At 37.4% G+C, this 21,221-nt stretch overlaps 1 protein-coding gene across 3 annotated transcripts in view; it reads right to left on the bottom strand.

The window, feature by feature from the left end:
• The window catches only part of LOC133644964 (complexin-2-like), a 259,003-nt gene that overhangs the window by 21,698 nt on the left and 216,084 nt on the right, over positions 1-21,221 (bottom strand). For all 3 annotated transcript variants that reach the window (XM_062039732.1, XM_062039733.1, XM_062039731.1), the window contains one exon: positions 3,403-3,578. In XM_062039732.1, coding sequence (XP_061895716.1) covers positions 3,403-3,578 — 176 coding nt within the window. The remainder of the gene's footprint in view (positions 1-3,402; positions 3,579-21,221) is intronic.

Here is a 21,221-nt window from a genome sequence, read left to right as displayed (position 1 = left end):
CATTGGCCCCAAAAATTTGGCCGAGGGCCGGAAAAAAAATAAATAAAAAAATAAATAAAAAAAATAAAATATATATATATATATATATATATATACATATATATATATAAATATATATATATATATACATATATATATATATATATATATATATATATATATATATATATATATATATATATATATATATATATATATACATATATATATATATATATATATATATATATATATGTGTGTGTGTACTCGTGTTTACATATTTCAATAATATAATGAATATATCAGTGTTTCCCACACATTCATTTATTTGTGGTGGCCCGCCACGAAAGAATTACGTCACAAATAAATTTTATTTATTTATTTATTTATTCATTTTTTTGTCCTGTCGAGCTTCTCAGGCAAATCATATAGTTGATGTAGATGCCCATATAGGCTGTTCAGATTTACTTTACAAAAGAGAAGTGTAGGATACTTCTCTTGTTGCCTTATTTGTATTTGACCACTACTGTTTTCTGTTTATTTGTTACTGACTGTGGCAGGACACCTCTGCCTCTGTTTCACTTTATGTTGCTGGTAAATAATATGGTTGTAGTAGTAGGCTAAAGTTACATTATTTAGTATGCACTAATTAAAGGGGCAGAGCTTTAAGAGACATTTTAGCTTTTATATTTTATAAGATATATATTTTTTGTAAGAACCACAATTAATAAATATATTTCAGTGAATAACTTATTGTTCAAATCTGTATATAAATATGTACATAAAGTGTAATTATATTGTAAAATGGATGGATGTATGGATGGACGTTTAAAACAAAACTATTATTAATTACTAAGTATAAATTTTTTGAGCCTTTTTAGAGAAAATCATATCATTGTATTAAATTATGCAAATTACTCGATGATGTCATGGTGACCACGCCCATAGTCACGCCCATAGATACGCCCCCACCACCACAGGTATCTTGGCAGTTTATGGGAAACACTGTATATAATAAGTATAATTGGACGTTAAGAGTATGTGAGAGTTCAACGCCTACCTTGTTTACTTCCTTGACAACCTTATCTTCTTCTCACTCCCTTTCAGGCAAAAGTGGCCAATCATGCATTACATACTATACATTACCTTTTGCACTATATTAACTTATATTATTATGTGTCGTCAACTTTGTACTTTTTTTGTTATTATTATTTTTTATGTCATTGCCTGAAACAAATAAATTAATGAAATGAAATACATGAACCTCTTTCAAAAAATGTCAAGCAGCTAATATAAGTGTGTCTTTCACTTTTTTTTTTTTTATATACTATCCACATAGTTCAGTGAGCAGGTTGTGTAATGTGTGACCATGGCTGAGTTTTTTTCCTGTACCATGACTAGGAGAGGTTGTTTGGATTGGGTCATATAAGTCAATGATGTGCTTGTGATAACAAGAAAGTACACATAATGGTCACTGACCTGAGTAACTTATATTATCCACAGGACGACGAGAAATTGCCAGCTGTCAAACCTTTAATGTGATAACACGCCCGCACGGCCCCACGTTGCTTGTTGAAATTGAACTTGGTCGTGGTTTGGACACCTCGGATGTAGTGTCACGTACAATTATTGTTTTTGTTTTTGATGTTCAAATGAATCATTCACACATACATGCATAAGTCATTGTTTAAAGGTCAACATGTACGGAAATTCAAAATTGGCGACCAACCTGCTTATAGTGGCCGCCTGTCTGCAACATACATCACAATATAGATTTTATCGGCTTTTCTGCACTATACTGAACCAAAGTAGTCTCACGCCAGCCAATAATGTTAAAATGATATCTAAACGGCAGACATGTATCCATGAAAATAGGAAGAAGCTGCTGATGGTGTTTGATGGGGAAGCAGCTGGAAGGGTTTATCGTAAAAGTCTGCTCTCCCAGATACATTCTGCACATTGATATTACACGTCTTCATAAAACTACTGTAGTTGTTTGTACTACATTCTATTGGATTGTTCTTATACAATATTTCTTATCTAAAATTTTTAATTTTGTAATTTTTTAAAGGCATGGTAAAATTGTGCAGTTTTTTTTAACCGTATTTATTCATTTCAAAGGGCTAAGTTGATTTGAGATACACGTGTTTTGAGTTACGAGATCAAATAATAATAATGACGTCAATTATTTCATGTAATCACTGCACCTGGGGATGAGGAGAGCAGGAGTCACCTTTAGGAGCCTTGAGCCGATCTGATTGGCTCACGGCTGTGAGGTTTTCATTTCCACAGCTGTTCCAGTAATTACCATAATAATATTATTATTATTATTAATAATAATAATATAATTATTATTATTATTATTATAAAAATCGAACAAACATGTATTATTATTATTATTAATAATAATAATAATAATAATAATAATATAAATTAATAATAATAATAATAAGGTAATTACCACTTTTTATGGGTAAACATTTTAACGTTGTACTATTGAATAGACCTACAGTGGGTAAGGTTGTATTTTGGCCTCATTCCTGTGAGAATCAGAAGCATGAAGGAGCGGGACTATCCAGGACTATCTAAGAAGTATTTAGGATAGTCCTTTTTAGCACAATTTTTAATAATAACAATAATAATAATTAATATTATTATTATTATTATTAGTATTATTATAATTTTTTATAATAATAATAATATTCGTATTAATATAATAAAAATAGAACAAACATGTATTATTATTACTATTAATAATAATAATAATAATAATATATAAATAAATAATAATCATAATATTATTATTATTATAATTATAAAAATAGCACAAACGCGTTATTATTATATTTATTATTATTAATAATAATAATAATAATAACATAAATAATAATAATAATAATAATAAGGGCCAGCATGGCGTGGTTGGTAGAGCAGCTGTTCCAGTAATTACCACTTTTTATGGGTAAACATTTTAACGTTGTACTATTGAATAGAACTACAGTGGGTAAGGTTGTATTTTTGCCTCATTCCTGTGAGAAACAGAAGCATTAAGGAGCGGGACTATCCAGGACTATCTAAGAAGTATTTAGGATAGTCCTTTTTAGCACAATTTTTAATAATAACAATAATAATAATATTATTATTAGTAGTATTATTACTCTTATTATTATTATTACTACTAATAATAATAATAATATTCTTCTTATTATTATAAAAATAGAACAAACATGTATTATTATTACTATTATTATTAATAATAATAATATAAATAAATAATAATCATAATATTATTATTAATATTATTGACTACAGGTAGCATCAGTGAGCAGATAATACTGCATCATCTCTTTCTCTTTCAGACGTATCAGGTTGGTAGTGACGACCTGGCTGCATGTTTTTAATGGCCAATAATTTGATATTTACCTTATCCCTGATGCCCTGTCGGATGTTTTCTCTCTCGGCCTCCATCTTTGCGTACTTGGCCTTCCTCTCCTCCTCCTGTTGCCTCAGCGCCTCTTGCCTCTCCTCCTCCTTTTTCTGAGCATCGGGGTCCTTCTCCTCCTCCCCGCCGAGCATCTTCCCCATGTCTTTGGTGGCCCCTGGCGTGGGAGAGACACGGAACAAGGCGTCACAACAAGGGCACTTCAGCGCTATTTCACACAGCGACGTCGCGCACGACGGTTGACGTTCACGGTGTACTTTTGGGTGGTTCAAAAGCCGCGGCGCCGCTTTTTGAAGCGCCCTCAAAGTCAAGCACGGACGCAAGCGGCCGTCACTTCAACCAAAGGCAAAAGCGGCCCCCGACAGAGGCAGGCGTCAGGCGATAAATTATTAATCCTTCGCTTGATGGCCTCAAAAGGAATTTCCATCCCCTCATGCAAAGTGTCCACTTGGTCCTCGGGTTAGAACCCGAGGACACAAAGGCTGAAAGGGACTCTGATAATTAGACAATTGGAGCAATTGTGATGCTGATCTCGCGATCTCATCTCCATTCTGCGCTCTTTAGATAGATGGATAGATAGGTACTTTATTCAGCCCCGGTGGAAATTCAGCATTTCAGCTCAATTCCGTTCTAGATCAGACAAACATTGTACAGGACAGGGTTGCCAATTACGGCATGTGTGGTGTTCGGGTCTGTGGGACCCGTTTTCATTTTTTATCAAAAGAAAAATGATACAATTAATACATTTTTCAAACTGAGACTCACCGACTTTAGCTCATTTTGGCTTGTACTGTATGTATCACTATAGACACGTAATCCAGCTTTGGTATGGTTACTGTCGATTAGCTTGCAGTCATGCACTGACCAAATATGCCTGATTAGCACTACGACAAGTGAATAACATCAACGAAGCTCACCTTTGTGCATTCATGCACAGTATAAGACGTTTGGTGGACAAAATGAGACAAAGAAGGAGTGGCATAAAACACGTCTTTCCGAGAAAGTTGTACATGTAAACAAACCGTTGAGTCACAGTCCACACAACGGTGAGTTCAAATTAGTAGGACAAAACGGCGCTCGCCAAATACTCCCATCAGTGAAGCATGAACACAAACATATTAAACAGTGGACTTTCTAACAATTAGGAAGGCTTGTGTCGTGTTTGTCCTCCTACAGCAGGGGTGTCCTAACTTTTTCCACAAAGGGCCGCACACTGACGAGTCAAAGCATGCGGGGGCCGTTTTGATATTTTATTTTGTAAAAAAACAAAAAAAATAATCTAAAACAGACATAAATTTATAGACAAAACAATGTGTCTGCTTCGTATGAATTATTAGTATTAAAATGAGCTACCATATTTGCTTATTATCTCTTTCTCCCTCTCCATGCGAGACAGGCCCATTCTTTGGCTATTTTTAAGAGCCTTCTTAAAACCCATTTTTATTCACTGGCTTTTAACCCAGCATGAGACTTTAAACTGTTTTTAACTTTTTAACTGCTTTTTATCTAACAAATTGTTCTTAGGGTAATTTGTATTTGCTTTTTAAATGTGTATTTTACTTCTGTTTTAAATGTTATTTTTTAGTCTGTCCTTTGCCTCTATTTCTTTGTGGTGTACAGCCCTTTGTTCTTCAACCGTGGTTGTTTTTAAAGGGCTTTATAAATAAAGTTGGTATGGTATGGTATGGTATTATGCTTACATTTTTACTGTTGTTTTTTTTTGTCTTATTTGAGTTGCGGGCCGCAAATGGCCCCCGGGCCACACTTTGGACACCCCTGTCCTACAGAAACCATATAACAACAAAAAAACATATTTTTCACTCCATTTTTTTTCCCATTTTCATACATTTTTGAAAAAGCTCTGTGGAGCCACCAGGGCGCCGCTAAAGAGCGTTCTAAGGCCATGTCCACACGGACAGGGAGAGTTTCAAAAACACATATTCGGGGTTAAAAAAATCTCCATCCACACAAGTGTAGTTTCAAAAGTGTCTATGTCTACACACAAACATACACCTGCTGTCATGCACATTTTGTCCAATCAGAAGCCTGGAAAAAGCAGCAATATCTGACTTGGTGCAGCAACCAATCTGGCGCCCTAGGCAAGATTTTAGGTGCCCCCCCCCCCCCACATCGGCAGTGAAGTGTATATACTCACAAGAAACCGAATAGCTTTGTCTTTGACCTTTTTTTTTACTTAAAGAAAGCAAATTAACAATCAGAATAGTTAACAAGATTTTAAAAAATATAGATAAATAAATGAATACAAAAAATAAAAAATGAATATATGAAATACAATGTTTTTTACAAACATAAACACAAAATAAAAAGTGTCAACAAGTTGCATAAAATAAATTAAAAATACAATATAAATAAGGCACTGCACAAAACAAGATATCAAACCAGTATGACTTTAACAACTATATTACAAAAAAAGGGGATCCTACAGAGTTCTCTATTTGTGCTTTTTAATATTGCATTAACTAGAATGACTTACAAATGACTGTACACCAGGGAGTACTGTAATTACCTAACGTTACATTATTATTTTCCATAACAATTTAGCCCCCTCCACAATATTAACCCGACGTTAAAACAGAACTAGCTATTTATTGATTAGCAATTGCCGAATCATCTAACATTAGCTTAATGCTAAAAAGCCAGGTTACTATCACATTCTGTAACAGACAAATAATTTCATGTAGGCTAACGTTACCTCCCTGCTACCTCTGTCTTTTTCTCGTTTCTCCTCTTCTTTTCTCTTTTTTCTTCCCTGGGCACCTGACAGTTTTGGCCGTTTTGACATCTTGTGTTGGTTTTTTTATGTGGTGACGTCCAAAAAGAGTCATGATACGGGAAGGGAGGGGGCGCACCGTGCCGGGGGAGAGGGGGGCGTAATGTTGTAACAAATAATATTTATATTAAATAGGCTTTACTTTGCATTTTAATTAACGTGGGATTATTTTATGTATTTAGAAATAATAGTACCAACTTTTTTTTTTATTTTTATTTTTTCCTCCAACATTTGTGGCACTGGCGTGGCGCCCCCTGATGGACGGTGCCCTTAGCATTTGCCTATACGGCCTATGCCACGGGCCGGCCCTGTGCAGCATTACACCTCTGTTGTTTATTTTGATATACTTTAAACGTACAATGACACGTACATTGTCTTTAAAACCAGCCTGCACGTACAAACAGAGCACTGGGAACATTATTAAAGAGCGAATGAAACCCAACTCTCAGAATTATAACATGTTCACCAACATGGCGATGTATTACATGTGCAGTGAAGTGTACATTATTTATAAAATCAACACGCACTAACGAGCCAAGGAAAGCATTTTGCATGTTTAAGTATCTATATAAAGCTGCAAAACTCTCCTGGAATTATAAAGCATTTGATGATGGATATAGTGATATGGTACATGTGTGTATTGTCTTTAACGTCAGTACACACTACAAGGAGGACGCTACATTATAGTGTTGTCCCAATACCAATATTTTAGTACCGGTACCAAAATGTATTTCGATACTTTTCGGTATTTTGATACTTTTTTAAATAAAGGGGGCCACAAAAATGGCATTATTGGCTTTATTTTAACAAAAAAATCTTAGGGTACATTAAACATATGTTTATTATTGCAAGTTTGTCCTTAAATAAAATAGTGAACATACAAGACAACTTGTCTTTTAGTAGTAAGTAAACAAACAAAGGCTCCTTATTAGTCTGCCGACATATGCAGTAACATATTGTGTCATTTATCATTCTATTTTGTCAAAATTAAGAGGGACAAGCTGTAAAAAATGATTATTAATCCACTTGTTAATTTACTGTTAATATTTGGTTACTTTCTCTTTTAACATGTTCTATCTACACTTCTGTTAAAATGTAATAATCACTTATTCTTCTGTTGTTTGATACTTTACATTAGTTTTGGATGATACCACAAATTTGGGTATCAATCTGATACCAAGTAGTTACAGGATCATACATTGGTCATATTCAAAGTCCTCATGTGTCCAGGGACATATTTCCTGACTTTATAAACATAATATACATTTTAAAAAAAAGGAAAAAAGATTTGGTGATGCTAAAAAATATCGATGTAATCATAGTAGTACTTGTATTTGGTATCATTACAGTGGATGTCATGTGTAGATCCAGGTGTACTACACGGTCTAGCTCCATCCTATCTTGCTAATTGTATTGTACTATATGTCCCGGCAAGAAATCTGCGTTGAAAGAACTCCGGTTTATTAGTGAGAGTCCAGTCCGTAGTGCATCACTAAGTTGTATTTAATACAACTTAGCGATGTAATGATAACAGTTCATATCAACACCAGTTATCATTTTTATCGCAGTATTGCCGAATGTGCTCAAAAAGTACTTAAACACACACTGAAATCTTTTAACCAGGTTATTTTTAGAAAAAGCTACTACTTTGCATGTTTTGTGCTTCAAAGCTGATAATATTTTAGTCCAGCGGTGCACAAAAAAATCCTGATTCAAAATTGATTCATAATTTTTAAAAAATCAATTAAGGAAAAAAAAAAAAATATATATTACATATTTTTATAAGAATCCATTAAAAAAAATATGTTTTTAGACCATTGCCGTACAACCAGAAGGAACCTTTCTAACCTGTTACCCTTTTTTAAAAAGTCACACTGCAAGAACCGGGTTGAAATCGAGAATCGAATCGTCACCCAATGAACCGGAATCGGACTGAATCGTTAGGTGCCCAAAGATTCACATCCCTAATTGTATCCGTAGCACTTAAACATGTCTTTAAATGAAAAATGTCTAACAAATGCAATCTATTAATATTATCTATTATTTCTGGCGGGCGTTGTGACGTCCTACTCTGTTCAGCGGTCCCTGAACGCCCCGTAAAAACACTTTTGAGTATAAAACTATCCCTGTGTTGTAAGAGAGCACTGCTTGTGGGTTCAATGTGCACAATTGACTATCTTAGTTGCGCAGACAATAATGTGTATATAGGAGTGTGTCGTTTGTTTAATGGGGAACGACGTTCATGTCTCTTGTTTTCACCGGCACCAGTTAATACGTGATTTTATTCAAGTGCATTTATTCAATCGCAGGTTTTCAATCATTTTAATTTAAAACGATAATACCATCATTGATACCGTTTATCGTTTCATCCCTTAATACAACAGACGTATTTCGCGACCTACGTAAAGTCAGCGTCATTAAAAGAATGACAAGCAGCTCCTCCCATTGTTATTAGGCGATTCACCGCCAATTATGCAAATTAGAGTATGACCTCATTTAGCGCCGCCACCCAGCCTACTTCTAAGGATCGTTTATATCGGTGGCCTCATCCTACACCCACTTCAAGACCAATGAGCTCCCGTGCCATGTGGAAGTTCCACAGACTAATCTACAAAAACCAGTGAAGTTGCAATGGTAAATAAAAACAGAATACAATGATTTGGGAATCATTTTTTCCAACCTATATTCAATTGAATAGACTGCACAGACAAACTGGAAAACGTTATTTTTTGCAAATATTACCTCATTTGGAGTTTGATGCTTGCAACGTGTTTCAAAAAAGCTAGCACGAGTGGCAAAAAAGACTGAGGAAGCTGAGGATCGCATGTTTAGCTATTCCTCGTCCTGCAGGGATGAGGAATAAGGGAAGTGGCGCTTCTGTGTTTATAGCTCCAACTTTGTTTGTTTTTAAGTAAAAATGCGTCCATTCTCCCCTTTCTATCTCCACACTGTGTCTGCTTGTAAGTACTCTGTGCGTGTGCATTGCTTAACATGCCCGTCTGCTCATTTTACCAGCAATGTCACGATGTGACAACACATAAAAATACCGGTATTTATCAGAAGCAGCATAGCATCGTTTTTTTTTATTATATTGTACAACCCTAATATATACAAATATGACACAAATATTCACAACAAAAACCACAAAACCAGTGAAGTTGTCACGTTGTGTAAATGGTAAATAAAAACAGAATACAATGATTTGCAAATCCTTTTCAACTTATATTCAATTGAATAGACTGCAAAGACAAGATATTTAACGTTCAAACTGGTAAACTTTGTTATTTTTTGCAAACGTTAGCTCATTTGGAATTTGATGCCTGCAACATGTTTCCAAAAAGCTGGCACAAGTGGCAAAAAAGACTGAGAAGGTGGAGGAATGCTCATCAAACACTTATTTGGAACATCCCACAGGTGAACAGGCTAATTGGGAACAGGTGGGCGCCATGATTGGGTATAAAAGCAGCTTCCATGAAATGCTCAGTCATTCACAAACCAGGATGGGGGCGAGGGTCACCACTTTGTCAACAAATGCGTGAGCAAATTGTCGAACAGTTTAAGAACAACATTTCTCAACCAGCTATTGCAAGGAATTTAGGGATTTCACCATCTACGCTCCGTAATATCATCAAAAGGTTCAGAGAATCTGGAGAAATCACTGCACGTAAGCGGCAAGGCCGAAAACCAACATTGAATGCCCGTGACCTTTGATCCCTCAGGCGGTAATGCATCAAAAAGTGGCGTCAGTGTGTAAAGGATATCACCACATGGGCTCAGGAACAGTTCAGAAAACCACTGTCAGTAACTACAAAACTCTACTGCTAAAACCTGCTCAGTGGCCTTGTGGTTAGAGTGTCCGCCCTGAGATCGGTAGGTCGTGAGTTCAAACCCCGGCCGAGTCATACCAAAGACTATAAAAATGGGAGCCATTACCTCCCTGCTTGGCACTCAAGGGTTGGAATTGGGGGTTAAATCACCAAAATGATTCCCGGGCGTGGCCACCGCTGCTGCTCACTGCTCCCCTCACCTCCCAGTAGGTGAACAAGAGGATGGGCCAAATGCAGAGGTTAATTTCACCACACCTCGCGTGCGTGTGACAATCATTGGTACTTTAACTTTACTACGCAAAGCGAAAGCCATTTATCAACAACACCCGGAAACGCGATGATATTACGGACCTTCGATCCCTCGGCCATGTAACACAGTGGTAAAAATGCTCTTGTGCCAACTTTTTTTGCAATGTGTTGCTGCCATTAAATTCAAAGTGAATGATTATTTGCCAACTTGACAGGTTTTGGGGTTGGTAGAAGGTGTACACGTGTGTTGAGGTGTGTCCAGTGGTGTGGTGGGGAACACAGGCTGCATAGGAAAGGTGGTCCTGCATGGACTCATCTCGCCCGCAGCCCGCCCGAGACGAACGACTCCACGCCGTCGTCTGCTCGAGCCGTGAAATTGATGCGACGGCGGGGACCTTGAGCTTCCTGGGTGCAGTTTGGAACTGGCAGTGTTGACGGCATTCGGTGACGACTAATTAATAAACAGCCGTGTTGACGTGACCCCCTGTGGTGTTAATGAACTCTCTGTAGGCCGACAACTGACAACATCCAGTGAGGGCGCATTGATCACGCAATTACATTTTGCCATGCACGCCGCTGACGGCGACGCGACTTCTGTCTGAAGTAAAAAGTACGCCATTGTCATAGGCAGGCACATCCACTAAGTACTGTACTGCAAAGGTCTCGGGTGTTGCACTCAATATGATGTTATAGAACGGGAGTCAGCCCTGGACCTCTTTCAGAGATGTGTGAAAATAGAAAAAGATAAAGAAAAAAAATACACTTTTTGTTTTAAAATATTTTCTGTAGGAGAACAAACATGACACGAACCTTCCTAATTGTTAGAAATCCCACTGTTTGTATAAAACATGCTTCACCGATGAGAGTATTTGGCAAGCATCGTTTTGTCCTACTGATTTCAGCGTTCCTTGAACTCATCGCATTTGTTTGCATGTCAAACGTTCTCCAACGCTGCCACAGAAAGACGTGTTTTATGCCACTCCTTCTTTGTCTCATTTTGTCCACCAAACATTTTATGCTGTGCGTGAATGTACAGAGGTGAGCTTTGTTGACGTTATTGACTTGTGTGGAGTGCTAATCGGGCATATTTGGTCAAAGAATAAATGAGTGATACAAAAAACATTATTTTCCCAAACAAATGTTCCTTCTCCTCACAATGACAACATTTCACTCACATTTATGCCAATTTCCCTGATATTCTGCGTGGAACAGCATTTTATTGGCCAATCATGTGACTCTGTTCGCGGTTACGTGGATGCAAATATAATATCAATCAATCAAAGTTTATTTATATAGCCCTAAATCACAAGTGTCTCAAATATGTGTCAGTAATATGCCTTCCTTTTTTTTTTATTGATTTCAGTGATTATTAATAAGTCATATTCGCGTTGTGCCAAATAAAAAGTATGGTGAGATCCCAAACTTCGAGTGGGCATTCTCTTTTTTCACTCATTCATTCCTCATCCGTTTCACCGTCATAAGATCCGAAATTTGCATGCACGTTGCGCGGCCCATTAATACATATTTATATTAGGGCTGCAACAACTAATCGATTAAATCGATTATTAAAATAGTTGCCGATTAATTTAGTCATCGATTCGTTGGATCTATGCTATGTGCAGAGTTTTTTTTATCATTATTTTTTTAATTAAACATTTTTTTTATTTATTTAATATTTTTTTAATAAACCTTTATTTATAAACTGCAACATTTACAAACAGCTGAGAAACAATAATCAAAATAAGTATGGTGCCAGTATGCTGTTTTTTCCCAATAAAATACCGGATAGGATAGAAATGTAGTTTGTCTCTTTTATCCGATTATTAATCGACTAATCGAAGTAATAATCGACAGATTAATCGATCATCAAATTAATCGTTAGTTGCAGCCCTAATTTATTTTTGACAAATATAAAATTTAAAACACTATGAACTGTACACTACTGCCATCTAACATCTTAGACTTGCAACTGTAATTACAACTTAATGTCATACAAATGTGATAATAAAACAAGATATGGACAGCAGTGATCACAATCAGCTCATTTTTTAATGTTGCAATAAAATAAAAATAAAAATATATATAAAAATATGGTAACACATTCTAAGTAACAAAGACTTAATTTTGAGTTATTAGGACACTAGGGGAACATATAAGGGTTAGGGCAGGGGTGTCCAAACTTTTTCCACTGAGGGCCGCACACGGAAAAATTAAAGCATGTGGGGGCCATTTTGATATTTTTCATTTTCAAACCATAACAAAATATATGGATTTTTTATTTATTTTACCTTTAGGGGTCCCGGGGACCATAAAGGGTCTCAGTCATTAAAATGTTAAAAATAAGTCAGATTATTATTATTTTTAAATTATTTAACGCTTACAGTAAATCTCTATCAACTTCAAGTTGATATAAAGTAATACAAACAAAAAAAAATGTTTTATGGCTTTTCTGTCAAAAACAACTTAGTTTTTTTTATAGTAAAACTGAAATATGCCGTATTTAGTAATTAGAGCCCTAAAAGATCAATAATGCAGGACACCATTGATTTAAATTATTTCATATTTTTGAGTAATCACAGTGAAAAGATAAATAAAAAATCACTAAATATATTTGGGATCCAAAAGGTGCCCCACTCAAAGTTATACATTTCTTTTTAGGTTTTTCTTTTACTTTCAACACATTGAAGTTACAAGATCAACTTCAGATATATCTGTCGATTTTATGCTGGAACAACTATTTTGTTTGTTTTATGCGCTTTTGTCAAAGAAAACTTTGATGTTTTCATATGGCTACTACACAATATATGCAATATTTACCACATACAATTTTTTAAAGTGAAATATTTGAAGTAATTGGAGCCCTGAAAATAATTCATTATAACATGGATTTTTTGTCATTATTTTTTTTTTTGAGCAATGGCAAAAAAAACAAAAATAAAGAAAGACAAAAGAAAAAACAAAAACAGCCTGCATGGCAGCTTTTGTGTCAACATTGCAACTTTTTCTCGTTAGATTTCACCTCATTCCACTTTTTTTTAATGTTCTTTTTTATTTTTACAATAGTATTTCCAGAATGTGTGGCGGGCCGGTAAACAATTAGCTGCGGGCCGCACTTTGGACACCCCTGGGTTAGGGTTACTAATAAGCAATAATTCTGAGGTTATTCAATCCACTTTATTTAAACAACAAGAATGTTTCCAAAGTGCTGCACAGCCATGTTAAAAACAATATTAAAAACTAGGGATGTCCGATAATGGCTTTTTGCCGATATCCGATATTCCGATATTGTCCAACTCTTTAATTACCGATACCGATATCAACCGATATATGCAGTCGTGGAATTAACACATTATTATGCCTAATTTGGACAACCATGTATGGTGAAGATAAGATACTTTTTAAAAAAAATAATAAAATAAGATAACTAAATTAAAAACATTTTCTTGAATAAAAAAGAAAGTAAAACAATATAAAAACAGTTACATAGAAACTAGTAATTAATGAAAATGAGTAAAATTAACTGTTAAAAGTTAGTACTATTAGTGGAGCAGCAGCACGCACAATCATGTGTGCTTACGGACTGTATCCCTTGCAGACTGTATTGATATATATTGATATATAATGTAGGAACCAGAATATTAATAACCGAAAGAAACAACCCTTTTGTGTAAAAGAGTGTCAATGGGGGGAGGGAGGTTTTTTGGGTTGGTGCACTAATTGTAAGTGTATCTTGTGTTTTTTATGTTGATTTAATAAATAAAAAAATAAATAAAAAAACCCGATACCGATAATAAAAAAAACGATACCGATAATTTCCTATATTACATTTTAACGATATTATCGGACATCCCTATTAAAAACAATATTATGCTCCACCAATGACTGAATAAAAACAAAAAATGAATAAATATAAAACCAATATAAAAATAAATATGATTAAAAACGAGGGGTAAGGGTAAAACCAATTAAAACAGTAAATAGAAATCAAAATGTATAAAAAAAAATAAAAATACACAGGACAAGCCATATTGAGGGAAAACTCTTATTTAATGGCTTACTGGTTGTATGATAAGGCCATGCAGAATAAGGCATTAATACGTACGTAATAATGACTAATTATAAGCCAATGTGTTACTAATGTGCATGTTAATAAGCAACTAATTAATGGTGAATATGTTCCCCATACTAAAGTGTTACCAAAAATATATACATATTTATTAACACACAAATGGTTACCGTCGAGTACCCATATGTTCAAATGTAAACAGTACTGTATGATCATTATTGGCTCTTCAGAGAGTCTAGCCTGTGAATATAGAGCAGATCTTCCTGCAGGGACTTTCATAGCCCTGGAAGACTTTCTGCGTCGTAAAAATAAACTTGCTGAACGGCACTTAAAACTTTTGTGTTTGACTACATAGCTTCCAGCTTGAGGGCGTTCCCCCCCCCCTAAACTTGATAATAATGATTCTCCCTGGGTCGAGAATAGAGGAGAAACTTCTCACTTATGGATTTGACGAGGGTAAAAAAAGAAACTCCCTACAATGGTGACATTTCCTCATCACCTAATTAGTAACCATTTAATGCCAGTGGGCTGGGAAATGTCGATAAATGAATATCAAAAAAGGGTAATAAACCCTATATGGTACGAAAATGCAAGTCGGAAATTCCAGAATGTCCACAAAGTACTTCCTGTCTGCTTGGCGACACCACTTAATGTTGCCGTGCGCCGACACCCATCACACAATTCTGATCAATGCCTTTCAGAAGACCAAATATTCTCCCTCATGTTTCACCGTCTGTTGTGTTTCTCTCCCTAATCTTCACCTTCAAGGCTAATTAGCTGGTGCCGTGCGCCAGACAGACGTGCTTCCCCAAAGACTTGACGGCGCCCAGCTGCGGAACGCTGAACAAAATGGGGAAACGCGGAAGAAAGGGTTGGTGGAGCCCGAAGGAGCACACCTTGGAAAAGTACGTCCTCTCTTCGAGGGTCTTTTCTACTTACCCCTTTTTGTCCGACTTCGACGAGGATATGTTTTCCTGAGGTCATGGCTTGTTGGATGGACTTTGTTTAGCACGGGTCACAGGTCAGGGTTTTGGCAAATCCTGCATTCAGTCTACGGCGGCACACGTTGCCCTGACAACCACAGGAAGTGGAAACAGATGAACATAGGGGGGGGGGGGGGGCGGTCCCCTCTAGGACAACACCTGGGAGTGTGTATGGAGGGATTTTCATTCAACTTTAGTAGTTCTCAAACTTTTTTTTACTAAGTACCACCATAATGACCAACATTAAAAAAGAGTAGCGTAGTAGGCCCAAGTACTCATTAATAACAAGGCAACCACAGGAAGTGGAAACAGAAGAACATAGGGGGCGGTCCCCTCTAGGACAGGGGTGGGCAATTAATTTTTACCGGGGGTCGCATGAGCAACCCGAGCACTGCTGGAGGGCCACCTCGACAATATTTCAATTAAATTTTGCTCAATATTATTTTTGATATACTCCGTAAGATAAATAATAATAATAATAATAATAATAATAATTAACAATAATTAATAATAATAATAATACTTTCATTTAACCTAACTTAACTTTATACCAAAAGAACTGCTTTGGAAATCAATTGTACCCCTTTCAGAGATCACATTTAGTTCCCCTTAAACATCCTCATGTTGCACAATGAAATGTAAGCATAGGATGAAGTGTGCATTCCTGTAACTTTCTCTAGTAACAGCATTCCATGATTAATATCAATAAATTAACATTAATAATAAATGACAGTAGAATGAGCACACGTATGACTGAGGAGTCATAGTGTAACTTTGTGTGGTGTTTGAGTTGTCCGACTTTAAGTGTGGCCATAAACGCACCAGTGGTTTAGTGGTATGCATGTTGGTGACAGATGACAAGTTGGTTTTGGCCTGGTTTGTACGGCACAAAATGACTAGTTTTTCGAGATAGAAGTGTTTTATACATGTTTTTGGTGTGGTTATGTCCGAATATAAACAGTTTTGCTCAATATAGTGATCGATATAATTCCTGGCCTCGAAGCATCTCGATAGACGTTACAATAATTGAACGGTGTTCAATTGAACGGTGTTGACGAACACCGTTAGGGCCGCTTGTTGTCACTGTCACTCAAAGTTGCATTGCAAAATTACACAGAATAAATGTGTTTATTTTGTTTAGAATTCAGATGGGATTTGATTTGGTGCGCGGCATATATTTGCTGTGCGCAGAGGACGCTTGCGCAGGCGCACACCTTAGAGGGAACGTTGCTTGGCAGTCCATGTCTTGTTGAAAACTCGCCATTCGTCATCAACTTTTCTCTTTTTACCGTCTCGGGTGTAAACCGTGCATCACTTGCGGCTGTGCACCTTCCCTCACAGGTTGCACAGGGACATACGCCCATAAATAACACTTTTCAAAATAAAAGCAGCACAGTTGTATTGCGCGCACGACATGGATGTTTTTTTCAACTTTATTTTGTAATTTGTGATTGCAGCTGTTCACATTCACTCACGATAACAGACGCGCATACGTCCACACGGAAGTAATACAAATAACGCTTTTCAAAACAAAAGCAGCACCGTTGTATTGCACACTCGACATAGATACATTTTTAAATGTATTTTGTAATTTATGATTGGCCTCACGCGGGCCGGACAGGGACGCACAAAGGTCCGGATGTGGCCTGCGGGCCGCAGAATGCCCAGGTCTGCTCTAGGACAACACCTGGGGGTGTGTATGGAGGGATTTTTCATGGTTCTCAAAATGTTTCTACCAAGTAAAGCCTCAGAAAGCACTTGGCTCTCCAAGTACCACCATAATGAACAACATTAAAATAGAGTAAGCCCAAGTATTCTGTTAGAATAATTGTTTCTAAGTTATCACAAAAACTTTGTGTTACATTGAGTGCCTGGTGAGAAGCAAAAGCTGTCTTTGGAACCTACCAAGAGTAAGGCTCGTAAAACTCCACTGTGTAGGGGGGGAGCAAGATGAAGGTGTTCCTATTTCTTTCATGTATTACAATCAAACAGAAAGATATTGTCTGACCCAAGGACTATAAAAGCGAAGAGGAAGCAGGACCAGAATCCCCTCCAGGCGACTTCCTTTTTCAACTGTTTTATGAACGTCTTTTTGAACGGTTTTACGAACCTCTTTTTGAAGTCGTTTACGACCTTTTCTGTGAATTGTTTACGACCTTTTCTTTTGAACTGTTCTGTAACCGAAGGCAACGCTGTTTACGACCCACTTCCCTTTTGGAAGCAGCTGTAGTCATATGGTCAGGGGAAGTCAAATAAAGGAGGAGGCGTACAATCTTTCGCCAGAGCGTGCTGGAGACTGTACAAGAGTACAGTGTCCCGGCGTCTCTCCTCAATTGAGTCCAAATTTAATTCTGTCTCTGTTTGATTCTTTGCTTCTTGTCTTGTTTAATAGATGTCATCAGTGTTTGAACCTGACATATTCATTAATAAGAAGGCAACCACAGGAAGTGGAGACAGAAGAACATAGGGGGGCGTTCCCTTCTAGGACAACACTTAACATAAATGTCCACTTCACAGGACGCTAGTTCTCAGGAGGTTATGAACTTAACATTAATGTCCACTTCAGAGGACGCTAGTTCTCAGGAAGTTATGAACATAACATTAATGTCCACTGTGCTTGACAGAAATGTCCACCTTAGAGGACGCTGATTCTTAGGAGGTCACAAACTTAACACAAATGTCCACTCTGCTTGACACAAATGTCCACTTCAGAGGACGCTGAGTCTCTGGAGTTTATGAACTCCACACAAATGTCCACTCTGCTTGACACAAATATCCACTTTGGATGACGTTTGTTCTCAGAAAGTAATATACTTAACATGAATGTCCACTTCAGAGGACGCTGGGTCTTAGGAGGTTATGAACTTCACACAAATGTCCACTTCAGAGGATGCTAGGTCTAGAAAGCGTGTCCTCCGCAGTGGACATCTGTGTTAAGTGTGTAATCTCTGGAGAAACCAGCGTGCTTCCAGTGGACATTTGTGTTTGGATAAACATTCTCCTACGAACTATCGTCCTTCGAAGTGGACATTTGTGTCAAGCCGAGTGGACGTGTTAAGTTTTTAACCTACTGAGAATCAGCGTCCTCTGCAGTGGACATAAACTTAACACAAATGACCACTGCAGAGGACACCTTTTCTTACAAAAGATTACACACTTAACACAGATGTCCACTGGAGAGGACGCTGATTCTTAGGAGGTCACAAACTTAACATAAATGTCCACTCTGCTTGACACAAATGTCCACTTCAGAGGACGCTAAGTCTCTGGAGATTATAAACTCAACACAAATGTCCACTCTGCTTGGCACAAATGTCCACTTTGGAGGACGTTTGTTCTCAGAAAGTTATATACTTAACATGAATGTCCACTTCAGAGGACTCTGGGTCTTAGGAGGTTATGAACTCAACACAAATGTCCACTCTGCTTGACACAAATGTCCACTTTGGAGGACGTTTGTTCTCAGGAAGTTATATACTTAACATGAATGTCCACTTCAGAGGACGCTGAGTCTCTGGAGATTATAAACTCAACACAAATGTCCACTCTGCTTGACACAAATGTCCACTTTGGAGGACGTTTGTTCTCAGAAAGTTATAAACTTAACATGAATGTCCACTTCAGAGGACGCTGAGTCTCTGGAGATTATAAACTCAACACAAATGTCCACTCTGCTTGACACAAATGTCCACTTTGGAAGACGCTGGGTCTTAGGAGGTTATGAACTTCACACAAATGTCCACTTCAGAGGACGCTGGGTCTAGAAAGCGTGTCCTCCGCAGTGGACATCTGTGTTAAGTGTGTAATCTCTGGAGAAACCAGCGTGCTTCCAGTGGACATTTGTGTTTAGATAAACATTCTCCTACGAACTAGCGTCCTTCGAAGTGGACATTTGTGTCAAGCCGAGTGGACGTGTTAAGTTTTTAACCTACTGAGAATCATCGTCCTCTGCAGTGGACATAAACTTAACACAAATGACCACTGCAGAGGACACCTTTTCTTACAAAAGATTACACACTTAACACAGATGTCCACTGGAGAGGACGCTGATTCTTAGGAGGTCACAAACTTACCATAAATGTCCACTCTGCTTGACACAAATTTCCACTTCAGAGGACGCTGAGTCTCTGGAGATTATAAACTCAACACAAATGTCCACTCTGCTTGACACAAATGTCCACTTTGGAGGACGTTTGTTCTCAGAAAGTTATATACTTAACATGAATGTCCACTTCAGAGGACGCTGAGTCTCTGGAGATTATAAACTCAACACAAATGTCCACTCTGCTTGACACAAATGTCCACTTTGGAGGACGTTTGTTCTCAGAAAGTTATATACTTAACATGAATGTCCACTTCAGAGGACGCTGGGTCTTAGGAGGTTATGAACTTCACACAAATGTCCACTCTGCTTGACACAAATGTCCACTTTGGAGGACGTTTGTTCTCAGGAAGTTATACACTTAACACAAATGTCCACTTTGGAGGACGTTTGTTCTCAGAAAATTATATACTTAACATGAATGTCCACTTCAGAGGACGCTGAGTCTCTGGAGATTATAAACTCAACACAAATGTCCACTCTGCTTGACACAAATGTCCACTTTGGAGGACGTTTGTTCTCAGAAAGTTATATACTTAACATGAATGTCCACTTCAGAGGACGCTGAGTCTCAGGAGGTTATGAACTCCACACAAATGTCCACTCTGCTTGACACAAATGTCCACTTTGGAAGACGCTGGGTCTTAGGAGGTTATGAACTTCACACAAATGTCCACTCTGCTTGACACAAATGTCCACTTTGGAGGACGCTGGGTCTTAGGAGGTTATGAATTTCACACAAATGTCCACTTCAGAGGACGCTGGGTCTTAGAAAGCGTGTCCTCCGCAGTGGACATCTGTGTTAAGTGCGTAATCTCTGGAGAAACCAGCGTGCTTCCAGTGGACATTTGTGTTTGGATACACATTCTCCTACGAACTAGCGTCCTTCGAAGTGGACATTTGTGTCAACCAGAGTGGACGTGTTAAGTTTTTAACCTACTGAGAATCAGCGTCCTCTGCAGTGGACATAAACTTAACACAAATGACCACTGCACAGGACACCTTTTCTTACAAAAGATTACACACTTAACACAGATGTCCACTGGAGAGGACGCTGATTCTTAGGAGGTCACAAACTTAACATAAATGTCCACTCTGCTTGACACAAATGTCCACTTCAGAGGACGCTGGGTCTCTGGAGATTATAAACTCAACACAAATGTCCACTCTGCTTGACACAAATGTCCACTTTGGAGGACGTTTGTTCTCAGAAAGTTATATACTTAACATGAATGTCCACTTCAGAGGACGCTGAGTCTCTGGAGATTATAAACTCAACACAAATGTCCACTCTGCTTGACACAAATGTCCACTTTGGAGGACGTTTGTTCTCAGAAAGTTATATACTTAACATGAATGTCCACTTCAGAGGACGCTGGGTCTTAGGAGGTTATGAACTTCACACAAATGTCCACTCTGCTTGACACAAATGTCCACTTTGGAGGACGTTTGTTCTCAGGAAGTTATACACTTAACACAAATGTCCACTTTGGAGGACGTTTGTTCTCAGAAAATTATATACTTAACATGAATGTCCACTTCAGAGGACGCTGAGTCTCTGGAGATTATAAACTCAACACAAATGTCCACTCTGCTTGACACAAATGTCCACTTTGGAGGACGTTTGTTCTCAGAAAGTTATATACTTAACATGAATGTCCACTTCAGAGGACGCTGAGTCTCAGGAGGTTATGAACTCCACACAAATGTCCACTCTGCTTGACACAAATGTCCACTTTGGAGGACGTTTGTTCTCAGGAAGTTATACACTTAACACAAATG

The sequence above is a fragment of the Entelurus aequoreus genome, linkage group LG28 (genome assembly GCF_033978785.1).
Source record: "Entelurus aequoreus isolate RoL-2023_Sb linkage group LG28, RoL_Eaeq_v1.1, whole genome shotgun sequence".
In the NCBI taxonomy this organism is placed as follows: domain Eukaryota; kingdom Metazoa; phylum Chordata; class Actinopteri; order Syngnathiformes; family Syngnathidae; genus Entelurus; species Entelurus aequoreus.
Note: the sequence above shows the minus strand (reverse complement) of the source record. Positions and strands in the feature narration are given on the sequence as shown.